This window comes from Leptodactylus fuscus, chromosome 5, assembly GCF_031893055.1.
Source record: "Leptodactylus fuscus isolate aLepFus1 chromosome 5, aLepFus1.hap2, whole genome shotgun sequence".
Taxonomy (NCBI): domain Eukaryota; kingdom Metazoa; phylum Chordata; class Amphibia; order Anura; family Leptodactylidae; genus Leptodactylus; species Leptodactylus fuscus.
Window position 1 is genome coordinate 108339970 of NC_134269.1, and position 25030 is coordinate 108364999.

The following is a 25030-nucleotide window of genomic DNA, read 5'->3' on the forward strand; positions in this document are numbered from 1 at the left end:
GCTATTATACTTATGAAATTATGAAATCATGCCAATACTGTATTGAAACCTTTTTGCAACTAAAAGTTGCATTGAAAAATGGCCTTCTAGAAGTGTGATTTTCTCAAAGGAGAGGCTTAATATAGCAAATTGAAAATCCATCACGGAACAATCTGCCCTAGATGAGTGATGGTCTTCAGAAAGGTGTCTCTTTACGCTACAGTGAAGTTTCGGTAGTATTGTTTGTTTCCTAGGCCCAATAGTTTCAAGATCCTCCTGTCATATTGCCTGCAGAACTATATTTAATATGAGTTCCAAACTATAATGTGTTTAAGGATAATGGAAGTCATGTACAGGATATATGTTGGATTATTGAATTCTTCTAGAATCCATAAACTCATATTCAGCCTATCCTGTCAAAATTATTCCCAAGGAAAGGCTTTTGGCAAATATAGGTTATTGGATGACTACACTCTATATATTACAGATCTACCTGCCATTATTACATTTATTTGCTTGTGGTTGTAGCATGTGGAGGATTCTAGCTTCTGTACTGAAGCAACAATGCAATAAAGCACACACATAAGTAAGCACTGTTTGTACGAAAAACAAAAGAAAAAATCTAGAGTAAACTAGATCTTATTAGAAATGTGTAAAGGTATACACAGGGTCAATTAAAAAAAAAGGCAGAAAAATGTAGCCTCGGTATTTATATTTCAAGAGAATATAACACAAATTTATTAAACTGAAAAAACACAATATTGATGACACAGCAGATATCAAGGTCCATTTTTGTCCAGATGCATGTTGGCATATCTTTGAATACTGACTCCACTGTGTTGCACCATCTCAGGCTGTTCAGGTTGGAGGGGGGCAGATACATTGATTCCTTGATGTAGCCCCATAGAAAGAAGTCTGGACACTGTGGAGACCCCAACACACCATTGTTCCTGGTGCAGCTAATCCAAATTTCTGGTAGAGTTTCATTCAGGAATCAGTGAACATCCTAATGGAAATGTGGAGGTCTACCATCTTGCTCATAGATCATGTTTGACAGATCTTTCTCTAACTGTAGCATAAGCCATTCCTTTAACATGTCCATTTTGGATGTGTATTACTGAGAAAAAAGAAGAGAGGGTAGACTTTGCATCTGCTCATTGCAAAGAACACATTTACTTTGTGCAAGTCCCTCATTTCTTCAATAAAGGAACATAGTTTTTCTGAGTCTGAAATGGTAATGGTGGGGCGACTGATCTTCCCATTGGGATGAAAAGGAGTTTCATCATGAAGAGCAGCCTATAAGTGAATTTGTTCTTTTCCAGTTGTCCCTCCAGTTAATACAAAGTCACAGCATTTTGGTTTGTTGTCTGGCTTCATTTCCTGAAGAAGATGCAGTCTGTATGACTTACAATACAGATTTGTTCTTAAGATATGAAATGGTGTGGTTTGTGGCACCTGTAGTTCCATACTAGTCAACCTAGTCATCTTTCTAGGTCTACGTTTGCATGCAACTGAAATCCAGTGGACTGTCTCTTCTGAACTCATTGGGCAGCCTGGACTTTTCCCATGACATAGACACTCCGTAGTTCCAAATTGCTTCACCCAGTTTCTTTGTGGAGCAGATTTACCAAATGTATTCTGAAAGTTTTACTGTACTGTCACAAAAGATTTTCTTGCTTTGATGTCACCATGTTATGTCAAACTATGTAAGCACATTTCATATTTGGCTCTTGAAAAATTTAGGTTGTGCTGCTATTTGTTGCTTTGGCCAACTCAGCCAACTTTTGCTTTTTTTTTCAGTCACTGGTCATTTACCTGTAATGTTCCTTTAACTTCAGGCCTTTGCTCTAGTCTCATCCTTTTTCACCATCACCCTGTATTCCTTATAATATAAATCTAATAAAACATATGTTACATATCTACGTGTTGCATGCTACATAAATAAACTGGATATTGGAGTCCTCATGCAGTTAGCTTAATCATGTTAGCAAAAAAAAAAAAAGGCAGGTAAAGAAAGAAAAAAAACAAGCACAGGCCCATTAATTCTAATGCACACTTTATACCTGCACACTTTACTACCTAAACACGTATAGACCACACTACATGCCTGTAGCCTAGAATGGAGCATAAGCACCTAACTGGTCTGTGGGCTGACCACATGGACATTGCTTTGTATAATAGTGCCCATTCCTTGTGGTCAGTAGCATATTCACTTTGCAGTACTCTTTTTTCCATGTGTTTGGGATGCATAAAATAGCTAATATTTGTTATTCAATGATCATTTCTAATAAGGATTATATCACTGTGTATAAATTCTATATAGTGTATATACATGGTTTCCAAGCTCAAAGTGGCAATATAAAACAGATTAATTTTATAGGGTCTAGTGGCCATCTAATGTATTTGAGGGTGTCCCAATATTCCCCAAACAGATGTCAACAGAATTAAGTGTCAGACATGTTGAATTTCAACATCTTGTTTGCTAATAAGCTGCCACCAGCGGTTCTGGCTGTAGCATGGTTATGCTCCCGAGAGGGTAGGCCAGATAGTTGTAGACCAGATAAACATTTGGCTGACAGAAATTAAAGGTGGATAGCCAGCTTTAGGGTCAATAATGGGTCCCTGGTGGTATATTGACAAAATTAATTCTGACTGTTCAAGACGGGTCTGAGCTCTAGTACATTTATAGAAAAATTCCAAGTGAAGCTTGATAGTCCACTTGAAAATCCAATCAAGTACAGGATCCAAACTGGTCCATAAATTACCAATTGGTTCTACACTAAAGAGACAGTATAGCTCCATTTATAGGTGTGACATAGTTAACCCGAACTTCTGCCCTTTGGTTAATCTGCTACTGGGTGATAAAAAATGCGAGGGTAAGTGGGTAACACGGTGGCTCAGTGGCTAACACTGCAGCCTTGCAGCGCTGGAGTCCTGGATTTTAATCCCACCAAAGACAAAACATCTGCAAGGAGTTTGTATGTTCTCCTCATATTTGTGTGGATTTCGTCCCATACTCCAAAATATACTAATAGGGAAAAATGTAAATTGTGAGCCCCATATACAACAAAAACAAAGTAAGGGTAAAGATATAGTGATCTTTAACTTGGATAGTGGTTTCCCATAAGCAACTGATAATATACTTTAGGATGCAAAACCTGATTTATACCAACCTCAAAAAAAAATCATGAATTAATGATATCTAAGACATGAAACTGCAGATTCCCAAACCTTTTGGAAGAATATCACAAAGCTGAATTAAGTCGTTTCTAAAAACCTCTTGAATGAGCACTCTTGTTCTTAGTACTACATTTAAACATATCTTTTGTGAAGAAATTGATGGTCACCTAGACTAAAGTCAATGCCAAAGCAATGTACATTTAAAATGATCAATAAATGGATACAGTCAGTACAAGCCAGAACAAGTCTATTCTATTGGACTGCTCCTTCCTCCTAACATAGTCTGAATTTACCATATAGATCACACTAAATGTCTTTCAAAGTAACTAAGTGTAGTTTCAGTGTAGTTTCAACTTTATACTGTACGGTATTTGACATAACTCATGGATAAGGATTCACAAACCATTTTTCATACCTAACATAGTATAGACATACTTCACAAACACATAAACTTTGTAAATGATAATTACTCATACAATATATTCAGATACAATAGTAATTTGAATAATATGGAGGGAATAAGACTGGTGTTTCGTACACAAGTCTTACCCAATTTTCCTGCTGGCATGAGACGTGCCAGAATTTTTCAAAATTGCTCACATCTTAATAATTCTGGTGCATCTGAGCTGGTCCTATGGTGGTGCTGTGTGCCAGAACTAAAACATACACCAGCCAGTACTGTGGCATGAGTTGTAGTAAATCTGATGGGGTAAAGTATCCCTGCCCACCTTGATCCCTGCCCCGCTTTGCATATTATAGTGGTAAGTATAAAGGAAAAGCGACAAAGCAGTGCATCATTGGAGCAAATCAGAGCGGTGCACCAAAACTCAGCCACTTCTACTCTACGACACAAGTTCACACTGTTTCTGGCGTGAACGTGTATCATAAGATCCCCATAGTGTTAGCTCCTTGTTCCTTATTACTATTAGAATCTATATTTAACATAATTAGGTTCTGTTCGTATAATACTTATGATCTGAATTGAATGTATTTGCCAGGGCATATACAGTACAATTATGCCAGTACATGGATACCAGTATGGATGCCAGCCACAGATTGCATATAGTGGTTTCCATCACTCATAGTGTCTCTGTTGGCCTTTATTTGGCTAATGTAACCTTATGGACATGTTATATGTGTCATTAGGGAGCTTATTCAATGTATATGTTGAACAAACATCTCAAACATCTTAGCCAAACCACAGTACAACATAATAGACAGACAGGCCAATAAAAAAACAATAGTATACCAACCTAAAATTGTTCTCCATGTCTTTTACACTTTGTGTGTGAACTCCAAGAATTTGTTGTGGACCCGATGTGAGATATTTAGGTGAGCTTTATGTTTAGACAAGCAGTGTCTAGATAATAACCCTGGAGGGAAATGTTTTTCATTGTATCCTCTACAGGTATGTCATGCAAAGACTAATGGGAATAGAAGTTTTATAACATACAGTATTTTGAATGCCTTTAGCAAAATTTTTATTTTACTTGAGTCCCAAATATAATATTTTCTGACAATGTTATTAAAGTCATACAGAAATATAGTTTATATATTAGGTGTTCGTTATTGAGCATATGGTTATTTTTTTAGTATCTGTGATCATTTAGATATTAGTTTAGTATGGATATTGTCCATCTGTCTTACACTCATACATATGTTCGTATATACAGTATAAAAATGTGCATAGATGTCACCCATAAGTTTGATATCCAAACAAAAGCACAAGTACCGACATCCAGTGTCTTCAAACAGGTCCTCAGGAACCAGTACTTGATCTTTAAAGTTTTTAATAACTTAAATTATTTAAGGCATATTATCTCTTATCATATCTCAGTGGCTAAAGAACCTCTCTGTTTAGTAGGAGGCAGCTTCATATCAGTCTCTGAATGAAGTTCCTTTTCTCTCCTCAAAGGGGTTCTGCAGCAGAGCATGTGTAAACCATTCTATTGATCTAACGCACCTATGATAGTGAACACACTGCGAAAGAAATTTTGTCTGTGTGGAGAAGGAGCACTTTTGATTTTTAAAAAAGGTTCTGCAGTAGCTGCAATGCATGTTATGCACATCTTATAGTAAAGTATGCCTCAGACCCGCAGGGAGAAGCAATAGCCCCCAGTAAAGAGGAGAATTATCGGAGAAAGTGATAAATTATGTTACATTTAAAGTAACACTCCAAAATGTTTTTAAACTACGTTCGGTAGGCATGAAAGTTGATTCCAAATCTGTTATTACTGATGCTGTCTAGTTTCCGTAACCATGTCTAGTGCTGTACTCATGTCTTTCTCCTGTTTCTGCAAAACACAACAGAGCTCATAATACTATATACCTGCCAGTAAGGACACTATGAGGATAATATCACTATAGGTCCTACAAGGTCCTTGTGAAGCTGCAATAACTGATGCTGATAACGCTGAGAAAGATAGTGGTGACCTGACAATTAGGTGGGGGTAGGCAGTATGTGAAAAAGGGGGGTATAGGGAGCACATTCTGTGAGAGACAGATGAGGCGTTGTTACTTAAACATAGGACAGAAGAAGGGGACTGGACTTTAATGGATCTGTAAGGATAAGACAGAGACCTCCTGTTTGCACAGCAAACCATGCTATAAAAAGAGGTCATACTGTGAACGTTAACCTATTGAAGAAAGTGAAGCAAGATAAGGAAAGACACTGTCGGTAGACAACTATTACTATTAAGGGGATGAGCTCTTAGATAATATAAAAAGTAAAAAAATATCAGTGAAGTGTCCCTTAACATGAATTACTAAAGTAGGGAATAGTGCAAATCTGTATTCAAAACTAAGTTAAATATGAAATCCATCATTTCAGTACAGGGTTGTAAGTGAGTTTACTCTACCAAGTGACATTTAACAACACGTGCAGAAATAACTGCATGCACTATTCATTTTTATGGCCTTGCGGTAAACACTAAGCACCATAACTTCAGGAGCGCCATAATGTCAGAAAGGCTGGCTCTGTCAATCTAACATATTTCATACAAGAACTTTTTTCTAAAGATAAAACATAGGATTTTTAATACCACTCTAAAATAATACATTTGCAATGCACTATACCCAATTCATTGTGTCCATTCAGACCATAGAAAGTATATAATACTTAGAAATAGAACCCCTGTAACATACTATATGTTCATTTATCTATAATACAAATAGCAAAATAAAAGTGGACAATTTTATCTTAATCGCCATAACGGTCATCAAGAATATCTGCATGGAATTACCTAAGTATATGATACCTTACAGAATAGGTTAGTTGGAGAGACTTCAACAAGCCATGTCTTGAGTCTCATCCTAAACCTTTCTATCATTTATCAGCAAAATGGATTGACAGGTTGTTGGGGAATTCCCAGATATATGAAAAATTCCTTGTAATGTTGCATTTTCTCTGTTGTGCATAATATACAGTATTACAGTATAAGCTCTATCAGATATTGTGAGAAAAAATGACCATGGAAAGGAAAAGACAACTTTAATCTGTGATAGAAGTATCAATGCAATGACTATGATGATGCACTAGAAAAACACAAAAAAGGTGCACCATGGTGCAGACCACCCTCAGACATCCCAAAATATGTTCTGCTCACCTGATTGCATTGGGCAACCAACAGGAACAAGCTGAGAATTAGGAATCAATGGTAGTCAGCTGCAGCCTGCTTCTGTATTGGGGATGATGGCACCACCATCATCAATATAGTGAGAGGAGAAAAATCAGTTGTCAGGGTATCCAGATCACAGAAGTCAAGGGGTAGGAGTTGACCATTTCTGACATTTTAAGACAAACCATTCATAAAGCATAGCTGGAAAAAGGCAGGAACCAACTGTGGTGAAACACAATGCCTAGTAAAAGACCGAAATTGCTAGATTCTACATCTTGTCTTCTGTGATCTGGATAACTCTGCAGCACCAACTATCTCCTGATTTTTCTTTTCATCCATATAACTATGATGTTGAAATTCTAAAAGTAAATGTGTCCATACACATGAGATTAATGTCAATCTAACTGGCTGACCATCAAATGTGTATGGGGGCCTCCCAACTGTTGCCCGATGGAAGATGTTGTGGGAACTTAGGATAAGGAAGTCGGATTTTATCCAACCCTATTGTTGTTTATCCATTAAGTAAAGCATTGGAGTGTGCCCCCATGTCTATAACCGTGACAGTCTTATAAGATTTTGTTATAACAATTTACGGCAATATTAGCCAAGTCAGTTTACATGTACATGGAAGTCTGTGGTTCCTTCACAGTGCACTAGGAAAATAATTTACCGATTTAGGGTTATGTAAGCATCTGATGTAAGAAAACTGCTAATTCAGTGAACATTTTCACTCTATACTTTTAAAGCACTATACTTAGAGCAACATTACTAGTGAATACTACCCTGGTAATCACCACAATGACAGAACCATAAAAGAAAGTCCAAAAGTCACCAAAAGTAAAGATTTGTATCCACTTAATTTTTCATACATGGTGAAATGAGCATATCCTGATACTCTGTAGTTTAACCCAAGACAAGCGTTCTTATCCTGAATAGGAATAGGAAACTGATGAAATGACCTAAGCTACTGTATGTTGGATGAGTATGTGCGTAATAGGATAACAGAATTATATTATGGATAAGAGCATATATATATATATATATGTGTGTGTGTGTGTATGTCCCTGTGTGTGATAAAACATGGTGCTTCTTTCAAGCATATGGGATCATCATCATCATTTCAAGTGTGTTGAAAAAGCTTCAAAGCACATACAGAAGCAGGTTGGTTACCCTAAGGCATCCCTCTATCAAATACATACTGTAGGATTATAGAGTTCAATATAATGTATACATATAAATAAATAATTCTTGTCAGACAGTAACATAACATGCAGTTTATATAGGTAGAACAAAAGAAAAAAATCTACCGTACATACATCTGAAATATTTTCACGCAAAACTGACACTGGCGTATGCTTTGCATGGGAGCGTACGATTTTTAACAGAACAATAAATATGGGTATTATGCAATTTTTTGTTGGCTGTTTGGTACATGAACATGTATACTATATGGAAATGTTTATTATGTATAAATGCTGACTGTACATTATACATATAATTAAAAGTTTTGTAGTCATGAGATAGATAGATTTGCGTAATACATCATATATGTAATATTTGGAACTGCTCAAGATATATACAGAGAGAGAGAGAGAGAGAGAGAGAGAGAGAGAGAGAGTATAAATATATATTCAGTATATGTGTGTGTAATACTTGAAGTTTTTCAGTTGTTAAGTAGATATATGTGATATTTACATTTTTTCGGTTGTTCGGTAGATAGTTCCAAGTAACCCAGGAAAATAATTAATATTTAGTTTCCTCATGCATAATGCATGTATGTATGTCTTTATACATAATGTAAGGATATTTAATAATGCAACTATTATATATGCATTGTATAATAGAGATGAAATACTAATCTAAGCATTTATCTCTATCTATCTATCTATCTTAGTATCTATCTATCATCTATCTATCCATCTATCTATCTATCTATCTATCTATCTATCTATCTATCTATCCCTCTATCTATCTATCTATCTATCTATCCCTCTATCTATCTATCTATCTATCTATCTATCTATCTCTCTATCTCTATCCCTCTATCTATCTATTAATCTATCTATCAAGTATCTATCTATCTATCTATCTATCTATCTATCTATCTATCTATCTATCTATCTATCTATCTCTATCCCTCTATCTATCTATCTATCTATCTATCTATCTATCTATCTCTATCCATCTATCTATCTATCTATCTATCTATCTCTATCCCTCTATCTATCTATCTATCTATCTATCTATCTATCTATCTATCTATCTATCTATCCCTCTATCTATCTATCTATCTATCTATCTATCTATCTATCTATCTATCTATCTATCTATCTATCTCTCTATCTCTATCCCTCTATCTATCTATTAATCTATCTATCAAGTATCTATCTATCTATCTATCTATCTATTTCTATCCCTCTATCTATCTATCTATCTATCTATCTATCTATCTATCTATCTATCTCTATCCCTCTATCTATCCCTCTATCTATCTATCTATCTATCTATCTATCTATCATGTAAAGCCTGGGTGCTAAGTGAAGATGTCCTAAATTCCTAGTTGTATTACATAATGTGTGTATTTTAGAAGGCATCCAGTGTACAGACAGGCAGGCATAGTTGTGGAGTGCTGCCTGCACTGGAGCTCAGGAGTGCAGGGGTTAACTGGAGCTGCAGCAGGACCGGAGCTCCTCCTCTCCTTTCAGCACCTGGTCCTCTATAGACAGTTGCCTCAGCAGTAGATTTCAGAAGGGATTGGAGGAAAACAAGAGGGGGAGAGAATGTGACAAGTGCCGGCTCTGGCTGCTGCTGCCTTGGGGAGGCCTCCTGCACCTGTCCCTGCCTGTCTTGTGGCCAGCACTGTTGTTCAAGCAGACAAGCACAGAAACATTGTTATTTGCCAGAGCAGAGCGGCGTGCAAGCAGCAACACCATGACTTCTTCATTCAAGCTGGATTTCCTGCCTGATATGATGGTCGATAGCCGATTGCTAGTTTCTGACAGAATGTAAGTAGCATGCAGTTGTTCTCCTGTGCCAGGCATCATGCCCACTATGAGGGGGGCACCTCTACTTCCTCCGGGCTGCACACTTTTTAGGGAGTCACTCCTCCTTTGCCATCACTTTCATGGCTAATATCCCCCAGGACTGTGACGATGAGCAGTGGATTTTGTCTTTCCAGCTAATAAGCCCCCTCCGCCCCCTCCCCAGTATTGAATTATTGTCTTGTACATGACGCTTCTTATGGATGGCACTAATGCAGTTTAATGCCATGAGCTGCTTCTTCCACCTTGTGATTGGCTATGGAGACAAAGCTTAGGACAAGCCGTGCTATTAAAGCCCCTGCTCCAGTCATTTCATGTGTATGGGAAGCTGAGAATCTCTGCTAGTTCCCCACTGTTCTACTTGAATGGGATATGTGACTGTACTCAGAGTGACACTGAGTGCTGTGCTATGGGATATGATAAGCTAAACAGGGATTTCTGCTGGAATGTGGCAGCCACTGCATGTGTCATTAAGGTTTATGGCAAGAAATATTGACATGACATTTTTAATTGTTTCCTGCAGAAGGACAAGTGTTATCCTAAGAAAGTTACTGCAATGTAAAATAGTTACTGGCTGCCAAGGGAAATAAATACAAGTATTTACCAAAGCCGCATGTGCAAATCCACATCTGTTAACTTTTATGCTGGCGTTTACTGTTATGTTACCATAGCTCTAAGAGAGGAATTAAAAAATTCCAAATAGGATACAGTTTGTAGGGTTAAAGTGTAACTATAAATAACGGCGAGTATATGTTCTAATAACTGCCAGCCATGATTCATCTTTATGTCTTTGTGCAAAGCCCAAGAAGAACCATTCAGAGTTTTATGATCAATTTTACTGGCAGCAAACTTTCCCCACTGGTGAAGCTGCTTTCCTAAGCACATTAGAAGAGGAGCCTTCGAGTGGAGAGATTCAATACTAGTCTATTGTTTAAGCTGTTGAGCTATAGGGGGTGGGGAGCAGAAGCCTTTCATGTGCTGGCCAACTTGATTCATACAATTCCTCCGCTTTCTAATGCACTAAACTAAACCGCCTATTTAAAAAAAACAGAGTTCACTTCTGAGGGTAAGGAGTCCAAAACTTACTGATCTAATAGTGTTTTGCCTAATGGGCATAGCAAAGAGCCTGGTATGGACTGACAGCCCAATATAGGCACCTGAATGTGGCGGGCAGCCATGAAAAGGTTAAATGAATTAATAATTACCCACATGAGGTACGTGGAGGTGAATATGAGGTCATGCTGGGTATTGTCTTTCACCGTAACACTTCATTGTGTGTTCATCATCTGGTCTTACACAGGTGAAACAAATACTGTACAACTACAAGCGCCTAAAGTTCAAAGTTCTCAATAAGGGTCACCTAGCAGTAAAAATAGAACCTTCCCTGGGGTTGTATAATGGATACAGTATGGCTTATATCTTACTATCTGTGACTATGATGGCCCATTAGCACAAATCATACTAAACAAGGTATAGGACTCACTTATGGTGGTATTATTGAATTGTTTCATAATGTTATCCCAGTTTTCATCATTGCATCTCATTAGTGCAAAATCTACCATTAAAGTAGGGAGTATAAAAAGCTTCATCACAGACTAACTAAACTGGTTAGACAAGGCGTCCAGTGTAGTCAATGCCTTCTAGCTTATAAGCACAGTTATCATTCTCCAAACCGTTATATTTCTTTGGTAAAAGAGAATGTTCGGCAATGCTTTAATGTGTACGTCAGATGGCATGAGGATTATTATTAGTAGCAGCCTTTTTCTATGCCGACTTCTTCAGATGTTGCTTATTTTCCTGCTTGCCACAGTGTACTACTATGTTATTGCTAGCACAGGCATTAAGCTTTAATGAGATTCATGTGATGTGTTCACACTTATGACAAAATTGGTGATTTTGGCTACAATAAAGGGCATAGAAATAAAATTTATTCGGAGCCTATATCAGTAGATTGTAACTGCTCATACTGGTCTTATAGGGAACTTATCGAAATCTTTCCTACTCTATTTTATTTGCTGTGTGCACAGGGCACCATGTTGTTATATAAAAAGTGATTACAATGGGTTGGATATCTGTTTGACAGGTCCCCTTTAATATACCTCATGAGACAATAGCATTCAGCAGGTTTTAGTATAAATTCTCAAAGGCATGGTAATTGTTACCTTTCCTATTTAGATGTAGCAGAGCTGAGATTGTCATTTGGCAGAACTTAAAAATTCCTAGGGGATTTCCATAAAACTGCCTGTAAAGCTAGTGCATGATATCAGGTGAGCAGGTAATGCATCCCTAAGGAGTTAATTTGGAAATTCCAGTGTTCTATATGTATTTGTAAACTATCTATCTATCTATCTATCTATCTATCTATCTATCTATCATCTATCTGTCTATCTATCTATCTATCTATCTATCTATCTATCTATCTATCTGTCATCTATCTATCTGCTCATATTTATGTATCTAACTATATAACCGATATCTATGCATCTATCTATCTATCTATCTATCTATCTATCTATCTATCTATCTATCTATCTATCTATCTTTCTGTCTCTCTATCCACTCATATTTATGTATCTAGCTATATAACTAATATTTATGCATCCATCTATTTATCTATCATCTACCTATCCCATGGCTATCTGTTTATCTGTCTTATATATCTCTATCTCATTTCTTTATCAACAGAAATAATATTTACTTACATACAGATACATATGTAATAGCTAGAATAAATAATGTACATTAATAATACATCACAAAGATAAAAAAAAACTCTTCAATTTGCTCTTAACATCCAACTTGTTTTCATTGGGATTTCTACTCCCCAGTTTCACGTCAGGATACCTCCAAGCATCTACTCCAGAGACAACTTCTTTTCCTAGCATGATTAGTTTAGGAATAATTGGATTACATACTTAATGCTTTAGACTTCACACTCATAGCCTTTAAACTCCGATGGTCACCTAAAATAAACCTCTCTAAAGAAGTTGTCCCAACACTAATGTGAACATTACACTTTGCTGATGATCCGAATAGCTGGGAAGATATATAGCTTCAAGGAAGGCGTCATTTGTCATCTGGACACATAACTGTGCTGACAACATTTGTAGCTGGGATAATGTGTCCATACTATTAAAGTAAATATGTATCGGTAGATTTTTATCTTATTTAGTTTGCCGGCAGTGTTTCAGATTTGTATTATTCGCTCAGGATTGTATATACCAGTTCCTATTCATGAAGTGGCAGTAGAATACATCTTAATATGCTATTATATTGTAAGTGTTCTCTGTATCTGGCGATGAGCGAAAGGTTTTAAGGATTAATTGTGGCATCAGTGGGATGTACGCTGTTGACAGTAGTTGTCATCTATATAAATGTAATTTGTACTAGGTAGACAGTGGTGTGGATCATTAGATAGCTCATCTTTGGCCTTCGGATGTGACCTTTTATGGTATCGTTAGCAGCCAAAATATATAAAATACATTTTCTGAGAATATGTTGACTAACAATTAGACCAATTAAAGAAAATATGGCTGCATATGTGTCTCATTTATTACTATATTAAGCTATATCATTAACTATGGCGAAGTAGTAGCCATAGAACTATAACAAGACTATTAAAGTGTTGGAAATTCCATTGACCATTCCTTCATGGTATCACATATGCACATCTTCAATATTTTATTATATTAACTAATACTGAATAGCTTAAATAGAGCAATAATTATAACCTTGATTGATTTTGTTGGGTTATGGATATGTGATTTTTACTCGACTTTGTTTCTTTATAACATTAAACCTTTGGTTACGGCACAGGCTTTATGAAGAAGGAGCCATGAGTAATTTATGATCAATGTCTAAAGGGCCTTTAGACTTATTTGTTGTCTAGGTGTCTTTCTGTATACATAAAGTAACTTTAGTAGAATCAAATTTGCAGCTTAATTTTTTATTTACTCGGTGAATAAACCAAATGACATAGATTTACCTATAGTTCTGTGGAAAACCATTCACATCACATCATGTGAGCTCGGCCAAGTGATAAACTCAGTTTTATCGGTATTGAAAATGTATCTCAATAGTGTCTGAACTAAAAATGCAGTAACGTGTTATTTCTGATGTCTATGGTATCTACGGAAATATTCTAAAGTGCTATTGAATTGGCAATAGTCTTAAAATAGCCGCTGTTGACTGACTAATGCAATGCAGCTGATGCTCTGCATTACATGATTTGTTAGATTTCGCTTAAATTGCTTGCTTGGCATTAGAAGAAGTTGCATTGAGCTTGTGCAGGTGTTTACGTGCCTATTCAGTTAAGCATTGTGAACCATTAGCTGATTTCTAAGGCCTTTCACCGTCGGTTCTCAGGCTAGAACAGGAATATTGAAGCTTTTTAACTTTCCCATACCAAGCGTAGTAAATTCCGTGGTATTGCATGCAGCTGTTCCCTTCCGAAAAAGCCACAAATTATATCCCCACTTGCTGGTTTTTAAGCTTATATTTATGATGAGCAGGTTCACAGATAAATATCATCAACTGAGCTTTGATTTACTGCACAACAGCCTGGCAAATTGTGGGAACAACGGATGTTTTTAATGGCCAGCTGTTCTTGGTACTCATGTACTATTCTGTAGACACAGTACAATATTTTTATTATTATAAGGGAGACATAATGAGGAAATAATCAAATGATAAAACACGGCTGTAAATGATATTCACTATCGTATGTAATACATTTCATATTGACAACAACCAGCACTGGGACGAGGGATAAGCAGCATGCTGATGCCAGCATTGAGGATGGCTGGTGCATCTGGTATAGGTGCTGGGGATAGTGAGCTCTTCCTTTTATATGACACAATGCATTTATATTCACCTTTCTTACACCTGTCTTTGTAAATGTAAGGGGGGGGGGACAGGGACAAACTGAAACGCTTCCCTGGACACCAAGAGAGCTTGTCCTACCTCTAGCACCAACCTTTTAGGATCAGGAATAAAAATTCCTATAAGATCCTATTCTTAGTTCTTTTTTTTTTCTTTTTTTTTTTTTTAATTATTCGCACATTTTTAGACTCATATAGCTAAATTATCAATTTAAATAGTTTTTGGTCCATGAAAAACGAGCACCAAAGCAAGTTGACAATCGGCCTTCAAAGCCAACCTTGGGCTTGCACAAGTCTCTAGGAATCTTTGGAATACAGTAAACATCCACGCACCTTCTTAGCTCTTTCCTCAGCTTCATGTTACATCTCATTAAGTGTTTTAAGCATCTGAAGTGTGTTGTTCTTCATTCATATGTCAAGGAAAGTTAAATGTAGTGTATGAGGGTGTTCAGAACCATAGGTCTTGTTATATGTAATTCTTCACTCAAGGAAATCTGTTGTAGTATCCTCTGATTCCTGATGATAGTTCTGTATTTATGTCTGGATAACATGTTATATAAAGGTGATGATGGTTCTTGACCCACTCAAGTACATATCTGCCAAGTGCAAGTCATTGCACTGAGGTATCTTATAGACAAAAGGTGAGGATTAGAAAGGATATGAGATATCATCAGGAATGTCTACCTGAATCTGATCATGGATCCTATTAATTCTGTTCACCAATAATAGTCTTTATTAGTTCCCTTGTGATTAGTTTTATTACAGGGTCCGTCATCTGCTTTTCTTTTATTGAGCTCAGTGAGGATTGAAAAACAAATGCAAACAGATGTCAGTTCATATTTATCGCACATGCATCCTAAGATGTATGCTATATGTTTTTATGGTATGTATTACATAACTTTTATGATGAAACCATTAACCATTGCCACAGATATGCTGCATACACTTTTTCCTTTTCATTACTACCAGGTTGAACATACTGATTGCCATGTATTTGGGCCCAATTGCCAAGCTGTCATAGCGTTCATTTACTGTATGATAGATATACAACAGGTGGTGGTCACAAATGAGCCTGCCCTGACGTGTGCACCATCAATTACTCTTGCGGATCCCTTTTTTTTTAAAAAAAAAAAAACAGCTTTTTAAATAACTCAATATGACCAGTTAATTTTAATTATCGATACTTTTATTTATATTCTCCATATTTTGACTATACAATATATAATCGTATATTATATTTTATGTTTGCACAACTGTGTTCTGTAATTATGCTTACACTAGTATAAATGTTATGGATAATACACGTTAATTACTAATGAGCAGTAATAAGTAATTAGTCATAAAAAAACAGCTATATATGTAAAGCGTAGTCTATAACGTCACTTCTTATATACCGTAACAGCTTATGGTTTAAGGTTTTCCTACAGAGAGGACAACTGTGGCAGTTACTGATACATTGACCCCAATTAAATCAGCAATGCAGTATGGCCTGTTAGGGTTACTTGAGTACTGAAGTTCAGAAACATGGATGCAAAGAATTTAGCAATGGTATGTAACAATATTCTTCAAATTACACTGTAAAACTATCCCTTTACATTTACAAGGTATTCAGTCCCCAGGATTTGGAGTACAATGTACTTGGAAATCCTTTTCTGGTCAATATTGCTCAAAGGGCTGTCCTGCCATACAATTTTAAAAATCACTTACCTTATGTATTATATTATAATACTTAAAAAAATAATACTTACTTTACAGACTCAGTGCCACTGCTGTTCTGCTATTCTCTGGTCCTCAGTTGGTCCCTGTTTCATGACCCAGGTTATATGACCACAGCAGTTAGTAACTGGTAATAGCAATAACCTTAATGGTGTTAGCCAGTTACCCCCTACAGTAAGTGAATGTCTGCAGTGCTCAAATGGGCCGGCATTTCTGTATACAAAGACCGTTAGGACCAGGAAGCAGCAAAATGCGTAAATATGGCAGGGGATCAATAAGACAGGTAACATTTCACTGATTATTATTATATACACTTTCAGCATGTTTCCAATTTTTTTTGGCCTGCCACACCTTTAAATCCTATAGAACAGTCATATGAACTAGATAGTAGATTCAGCAATGCGCATATTAAATGTATTGAATTTTGTCAATAAGAATACATTAGTATCCTACAAAGCTAGAATCCTGCAATCCTGAAAAACTGAAGTTTGCCAACCACAAAGTATTGGTTCCCTGTAATGAATCTGATCTGGCAGTTCTATGATGTTTCAAAACTACGTAATATATTTTCTAATCCAGAGCAGGTTACGATCAATGTTCTTTTAGTTGCTTTGAATAAATAAATAAGATGAGTTTATGATATTTGTACTTCACTTTATGTCTTGGCACAGGGTTTAAGTTCACGTGGTATGTGTTCGCCTTCAGCTGCCAAAGTGTTAGAATTCTAACGGATGAACTTTAATAACCTAAATGTCAGGGCATTAGACATGGTACTTATATTGCTTGAGATGAAGCCATAGATTGTGCTGCCTCAGGCAACAGGCATGGCTTCCTATATAACCATCCATATACTGTAAGATAGCCAGTGTAAAGTGTTTGTCATATCCAGTAATTATGTTATTGTTATTATTATTATTATTATTATTATTATTATTATTATTATATGAACTGGGACATAGAGTCTATTATTTTGTGTACAAAAAAAGTAAAGCAGTTTCCCTCAGCAACCATTATAGACAACCTGCTTTTAACCTAGCGTTCAGACCCTTCTGTCATCCTATCCAGTATTTTTATGGCAAGAATAGAGCAAACCACAATCTTTCCCTTTGAGAATGCCTGAACCCTGACGGAGTACTGGCTGGCTTTAATAAACTCAGTGCGGTCTGTTGGAGATTCAACATATTAAAACATATTAAAAATGAATCTGGTATTGTTCTGTTGTAAAAAAAAAAAAAAAAAAAAAAATTTAGTATGAACAAAGCCTTGGAAGAAAACAATTTCTGATTTTTCTATTCAAATGCTCTGATAAGTTTGTTCATTATTTGGTCAGCATTATTACAAATACAGTAATATACTTTATTATTTTAAAAAAGTTGCGAAAAAGCAGCTTTTTTGTTTCAGATTTTGCCGCCCTTTTTTTCAGCCAATCCTACAAAAGGAAGCTACAAAAGGAATGGGAAATATTAAGGAAGCACTTATATCTCCTTCTGTTCATTACACTCCTGGCTTGGGCTTTTATAACTATATAGGCTCCACATAGTGAGCCGCAGCAAAAAAAATTGCAGAAATGCATTGCGGTTTTTTCCCGTAGCACTTTTCACAGAAAGTAAGGAAACCTCTATGAAAAGCAGTGCAGGAAAAAAAATGTAACGCGTTTTCACCACAGTTTTTCTTTCGGCCCGCTATATGGGGCCTTAACCTGAAAACAGTCATTTATCCTTGTATAATGTTAGTTCAGAAATCCCCCTTGTCTCAGCAAATGCATATTGTAAAGTGGAGGTCATGTTATGTTACAAATACAAGCCAGTTGTTCCATCCTGTAACATTACACAATTAGACTGGCTCCCTGAGGTATTACAGAGGCTTTACCTCTATAGAAAACTGTTCAATTCTTCCAGTGGGACAATCATTTCTTTGTTTTGGCTCATAGGATAAAGTATTGGTTTGTTTCTCACAAATGAAACTGAAGGAAAACATGAAAAACATGACCCAGTGACACAGAGGAACATGTTAGATGCAAAGCCGTGTGTACATGGTGTGCTATAGAAGGTCAAATATGGCTACCTGTATATTCTATCTCTAGAAATAGACAGTGTATCACATCTATTAAATTTCTTTAAAAACATGACTACTAGAAAATGTGTTAATATATCGTTTCCAAGTGATGCAGTGTACTACAATGTGATGGGGGTGCTGTTATACAGTTCATGTTTGACCGATTTTATTGCACTTCCTCTGTTCGACGATCTTATTTCAGTCAATGATGCTTTCAATGTAGGTTAGTCTTGCAACTGAAAAATCAGATGTGATGTTGGGAAAAGCCGTAATTTCACGAGCCTTAATGCCTAGATAACTATTATGTATTGTTTATCGACATACATGTCAAGCTCTCTAGATCAAGCACTTGGTTGCACTGATACCAGTACTGACGAATCTATCATTAATCAGTGGTTGCTATATAGGACATTATAGAGGCTTTTATAGAAGTAATATTGATGGTCTGTCTTTAGAGTAGCTCATATGTGTGTGAATTTGAATTTTCTATCCATTGGGACCCCAGTGTATCAGGTGGTGTGACTCAGGAGATGTAGTTCTATATACAACCAAAGGGACAAAGGTGGCACTGTCTCAAGTACTACAGTAAAGCATTTGCAGCACTGAGACTGGAGGCTGTGGCGGTCACAGTTAAAGTGTTTGCTATAGACAAACTTTAATTTGTAACACTTGGGTATAAAATATCATTAATTGCTGACTTAAAATCAGAGACATGTCTCACAGTGCAGTATCACTAAAGGGAACCTGTCACCATAAACTAGAGATATAAACTATTCACTGTACCTTGTAGGGCTGTCAGCACAGTTTACAATAATGTATTTCTTATTCAGGACCACTGCTCCATTCTTATAAAAATCAACAATATTGTCGATAATATGACACATTCATACAATGTAAAGTAGTCAGTGTACAGTCAGTAGTAGTCAGTGTACAGCTTGTATAACAATGTAAATTTGTTGTACCCTGAAAATCACTCAACATACAGCCATTACTATCTAAGCCCCTGGCAAGAAAAGTGAGTACACCCCTAAGTGAAAATGGACACATTTCTCATTATACATTAGTGTTAAAAGGTCTCAGGTGTGAATGGGAAGCAGAAGTCTTAAATTTGGTGTTCTCACTCACACTCTCTCCTACTAGTCACTGGAAGTTCAACATGGCACAACATGGCACTTCATGGCAAACAACTCTCTGAGGATTCTAAAAAAGAATTGCTGCTCTACATAAAGATGGCCAAGACTATAAGAAGATTGCCAACACCCTGAAGCTGAGCAGCAGAATGGTAGCTAAGACCTCACAGAGGTGTAATAAGATAGGTTCCACTCTGAACAGACCTCACCAAGGTTGAATAAAGAAGTTGAGTGCCCGTCCTCAGTATTATATCCAGAGGTTGTCTTTGTAAAATATATGAGTGCTGCCAACATTACTGCAGAGATTAAAAGAGTCAGCCTGTCAATGCTCAGCCCATATGCCGAAAAACTGCACTCAATTGGACTGCATGGCTGTCGTCCCAGAAGGAAACAACTTGTAAAGATGATGCACAAGAAAGTCCACAAACAATTTGCTGAAGATAAGAAGACTAAGTATATGGATTAATGGAACCATGTCCAGTGGTCTGAAGAGACCAATATATACTTATTTGATTCAGATGGTGTCAATTATGTATGGCAGCAACAAGGTGAGGAGGACAGAGAAAAGTGTCTCTTGCCTCCAGTCAAGCATGGTGATGAGAGTGTCATGGTTTGGGGCTGCACGAGTCCTGTGGCTGTGGGGAGCTACAGTTCATTGATGGAACCATGAATCTCAACGTTCTGTGACATACTGAAGCAGATCGAGATTCCCTCCCTTTGGAAACTGGGCCACAGGGCACTGTACCAACATGATAATAAACTCAAACATACCTCCAAGACTACCACTGCCATGCTAAAGAAAATGAAGTTAAAGGTTTTCCTGCCTGGCCAAGCCTGTCTCCACACCTCAACCCTATTGAGCTTCTTTGGGGCATCCTCATACAGAAAAAAGAAAACAATGTACAAATGGGGCTGCAAGGAGGACTGCAAGGTCTCTAACAACCACCAGCACCGTGAGGTTGTCATGGATTAGTGTAAGAGGATTCCATTGGCAACCTGTGATGCTCTAGTGAAGTCCAATTGAAAATAATGGTGGCCACACAAAATATTGACACCTTGGCACAATTTGTCCTTTTTCACCTAGGGGTGTAATTACTTTTGTTGCTAGGGGTTTAGACATTGATGGCTGTGTGTTGAGTGATTTTGATGGCACACCAAATTTGCACTGTTATGCAAGCTGTACTTTGACTATTTTCCATTGTAGCAAAGTGTTATATGGTGTTGTCCCATGAAAATATATAATGAAAATTACAAAAATATAAGCTAGTATTATGCACTACTCTTAAATCAGGCTGATATCAATGTAAAGCAGATGTATTAATATGTGTCGTTGTATAAAAACAATTTTGTATATGGCTGCAGTGTGCAGACTAAAGCTTCATAGCAATTTAAACAGCAAACGTTGGTTTTGTCATGGCCACATCTCTAAATCTGCCTTGGTTTTATAAGGCCATTCAACTTGAAGTAGTCTTTGTGTTTCATTTACATTAGAAATCTACAAAACAGCCAGTCTTTCCAGCTGTATAGTGGTGTTACTGAGCGTCTTTTCTGGAGGCTATGATCACATGTTCACATGTATATGCAGAGCACATGTTCTCATAAGCACTCTGGTCACATGTGTTTCCGTGCTTCCCGGTCACATGCTTTTGCATGCATTTTGTTAAATAATGAGCATATAGCAAACTTGAAATAGACTGGCATTCAGCCTGCTGCTATGGAAACACACTCTCCTATTTAATGGTAGTTGCTTCAGCGATTAAAAAAATAAAAAAAATAAAAATAAATCCCTATAGTTTGGGACCTTTTCTTGTTGTTTTATTGTAAACCACAAATCAAGGTTTATTTCTTCCCATTGAATCTTGCAGTGTAATATTCTTATTTAATGTATCATTTTATATTCAATAAGATTACTGTTATTTTCCTCATTCAGGAATATTTGCAGAGGTTATTGCATGAAAAGTAGAGAATAACAATCGTAAAAATGCCATGGACAGAATTTCTTTAGTATTATAATGCTACTAGTTATTTTTTCCTATTTTAATGGTTAAATTTGCTGCCTTTTCACGTGCAGTTTATCAGAACTCACCTAGTGCTACATGCAGAATATTATCTGCTTGAATTGCCTTCACTTTAGCCAGAACATAAGCTTTGTTGTTTAAGGTGCGATTGGAGTGAATTTTCCATGCCCCATTTGTACATTGTTTTCTCGCTAGTCATGCAAGTATTATCTATAATTACATTTTCAAGCCAGTACAAATAGTAGGCTTTGTGAAAAAAACATACATAATGGAATGCAATTGCTTGAATTATACAATATGTATGTGTTCATGTCCCAAATCCTCATCAAAATGCCTTCCCTTAGCTTCCAGCAGCCATGTTTTTGTCATTTAAAATGCATTAAATATTACAATAATGATACCTCACAGTTATTGGGCATGTGCTGTCAGCATGGATAGATGACAAAGATCTGATCATTACCCAGTTTTAATGATTTACAGGGGGAATCTCCACTTTTGTATGTTTTTTTAATATCTGAGTAAGTTTATCTAGGAAGCGACAGTCATCAATCATACTAGTAATTTACTTGACTATAGAGGAGCATTTAGACATCTATCATCCATTAACAGTGTGGTGAATATGATTCCCAAACATTGAAAGGAATGTTTCTGCACTTAACAAATGTTAAAGAATAGAATGCTAGATGGTAATAAAATAAGGTAATACCCAATCCCCTGCTGATGTTTCGTAGGTCCCCCCCCCCAGTCTCTATATCGAGGCTTCCATCAATGGTTTTTTGATAAGTACATGTGACCACTACAACCAATCACTGGCAGTTGTTCTGACCTATCAACACCCATTATTGATCCAGCAGTCATATGTCCATGTCAAAATGTCATTTCTGAAGGCCAAAGTCCAAAGGGAAACCAAGGAACAGATATGTTAAATCTAGGTGCGTTAAAAAGCAGTTAGCTAACAAACCACACGGACCATAGACTATAATGGAGTCCAATATGTTTCTGCTCAGTTTCTGCATGAAACGTGGAGAGAAAAATACTGCTTGTAGTACTTTTCTCTCCGTATGTTTTGTGCAGAAACCATTATATTCTATGGGGTTCGTGTGGTTTGTCTGCTAACTGCTTTTCATGCATTCGGTATTCTGTTCAGAGGTCCCCAAGCAGATTTGAACCAGGCCTCAATTTGTTATTTTCTAGCATTCTGTTGAGTGGGTTTTTTTTTTTCTAAACAGCAACCTCTCATAGTAGTATGGTATTTGTAATATCAAAAATTAGTTGTTGTTTTTTTTCTTTTTAGCACCAAGTTTGTAGTTAGAGGTGGTCCAACGCCACTAGCCATACCTGGACCCTCAGGTCAAATCCATATATCAAGCTTACCCATGCTACATATATTGCATTTACTTTATTGTTGGATATTTAACAGGACCTGTTGGCTATCCTGACATGCTTGTTATGGTACACACTTATATTCCCCATGAAATAACCATTGTGAAGCATCATGTAACTCTGCGTCATGCTGGTTCTCTGTTATTCCTTCTAGATGGTTATGAATATATTGACAAATTTGTTAGTGTTTTCCTTGTCAGAGGAACGTGTCTCTGCACAGACCGCTACTGGAAGGATTGACTGGACATTGTCGGTATGTGCTGAAATGTCCTCAAATGGCAAGACCCAGTTGTCAATTTATTCATGAATTTCCAGAGAAATGCCATAATGTACAGTGCAAAGAAAATGCTCCAAAATTGTTATAATTAGGAAAAAAAGAAGTATGCTAAAACAGATATTGTCAATTTCGGTGCTGAGTCTTCTTAAACCATAAAAGTGTCCTTGACTAAGAGCACATAGAACTATTAGAAGATATGAACCGTGAATGCTATGGTTAAAGCCTCCTATGGCTGCTCACTGCTCAGTAAGGTCTGCTTCGTATTCTCTCTACCTATATTGTCCCCAAATCTTCCTGTTAATCTAGCAGGTGTCTGATAAGCGCCTTATAATTAATGTACTAAGTGTGTGGCCTAATTACAGGAAGTGCAAAGATGTTTATTGATGAACCATAAGTCTTCAATGATAAAGTGGGTATCTATATCACAGTCACTTGGCAGGCACGATTAGACAAGCATCACCTATTTAGCAACATCGATAGATTATAAACTGCTGTTTCAAGTGTCCTTTTCTCGATATAAGACTAAGACCACATGCTGAGAGTTTGTAGCGGGATGTCCGTAGCTGACATTGCGCTGTGGGTTTTTGTCTGCTGTGTATGGATGGGGTTTGTGTAAATAGTATCCATTACACTTGTACTGTACTTTGCAGCGGGTTATTCGCCAGCGATTCCACCACTGCTAACTGACTGTGAACGTGCAGCTTGTAGCCTTAGACTTGAAAGTAGGAATGTTTTATTGGGACATGGATATAGAGTTTAGTTCTTTTCTTGGTTAGATACATTATTTCCCCTCCCAATGTAATGTTGCCGTTGAAATAGCTCCTTACAAAAGCTGGTATCATGCTAAAAAATAAGTCATATAGAAACCATTGTAATGAAATCCTTGGGTACTTCCTGCTAGGCGCCTTCAGAATACAGGTGCAGTGTTTTTTGCAGTTTATGTACTGTGAATGGATATATAAATATATTGATGGACATTTGTACATGCCTTTATTCTACTGATAGCACTTGAACCACTCTAACTAATCCAGTCACTTTCCGAATAAACAGTTATCATAAGCCCAAGATAACATTGCTTGCGTTTTTAATGACAGTTATACCATATGTGCAACCTTTGCAACTGTAAAGTGGTCCAGCAGGCAAGGACTGTCTGTACTGAGTTACTTAGAAGGTTCTTTATGACTGTTACCCTGTTCACAGGAAATTGTTGTTGAACTGATAGGGAACTATATGCTATTATGTACAGGGATAGTAAGTTGTCTATATCTGCCACTGGCAGCGCATAACATGTATATATTATAAGCTATATTTAAAGAAGACCATTCACCACCTCCACCAATTCAATGTAGCATCTGGTAATAGTCCATTGATTCCAACACAGTTGTTTTTTTCTCTTTAACCCTCACCATTCCCAAGCAACAAGCATGGTCAGTTTTGGTGCTATTTAAGCTCTATAATGTCCGAAGGGCAATGTCAAACAGTTTACATGATTCAGAGCCAGTGTCAGGGGTTAGAATCACACCCCTTCCCTGCTCCTGCCTGACACCACCTTCCAGACAGTACAGAGCCTAAATAGCATATCAGACACCAAAACTAACAGCACTGATTGCTCAGGAATGGTAGGGACTATAGACGAAATTCCAGCTGTGCCAGAATCAGTGGATCAGCACCCACTGAATGATATAAAGAACTGGACTTTTTGAAAGTTCTTCTTTAAGTACTTTTTTAGCTTCCATACCTACCTTTTTGGTATA

The 25030-nt window shown here is 36.9% G+C and overlaps 1 protein-coding gene across 21 annotated transcripts in view; it reads left to right on the forward strand.

Annotated features, from left to right (window-relative positions):
• CELF2 (CUGBP Elav-like family member 2) overlaps window positions 1–25030 on the forward strand; it is a 432202-nt gene that overhangs the window by 25012 nt on the left and 382160 nt on the right. For 5 of the 21 annotated variants that reach the window (XM_075274000.1, XM_075274003.1, XM_075274010.1 and 2 more), the window contains exon 1: window positions 9384–9781. The exons of the other annotated variants lie outside the window; for them this stretch is intronic. In XM_075274000.1, the coding sequence (XP_075130101.1) occupies window positions 9708–9781 (74 nt within the window). In that variant the 5' untranslated portion in view covers window positions 9384–9707. Of the gene's footprint in view, window positions 1–9383; window positions 9782–25030 lie in introns of those variants that run through there. 21 annotated transcript variants of the gene reach the window in all.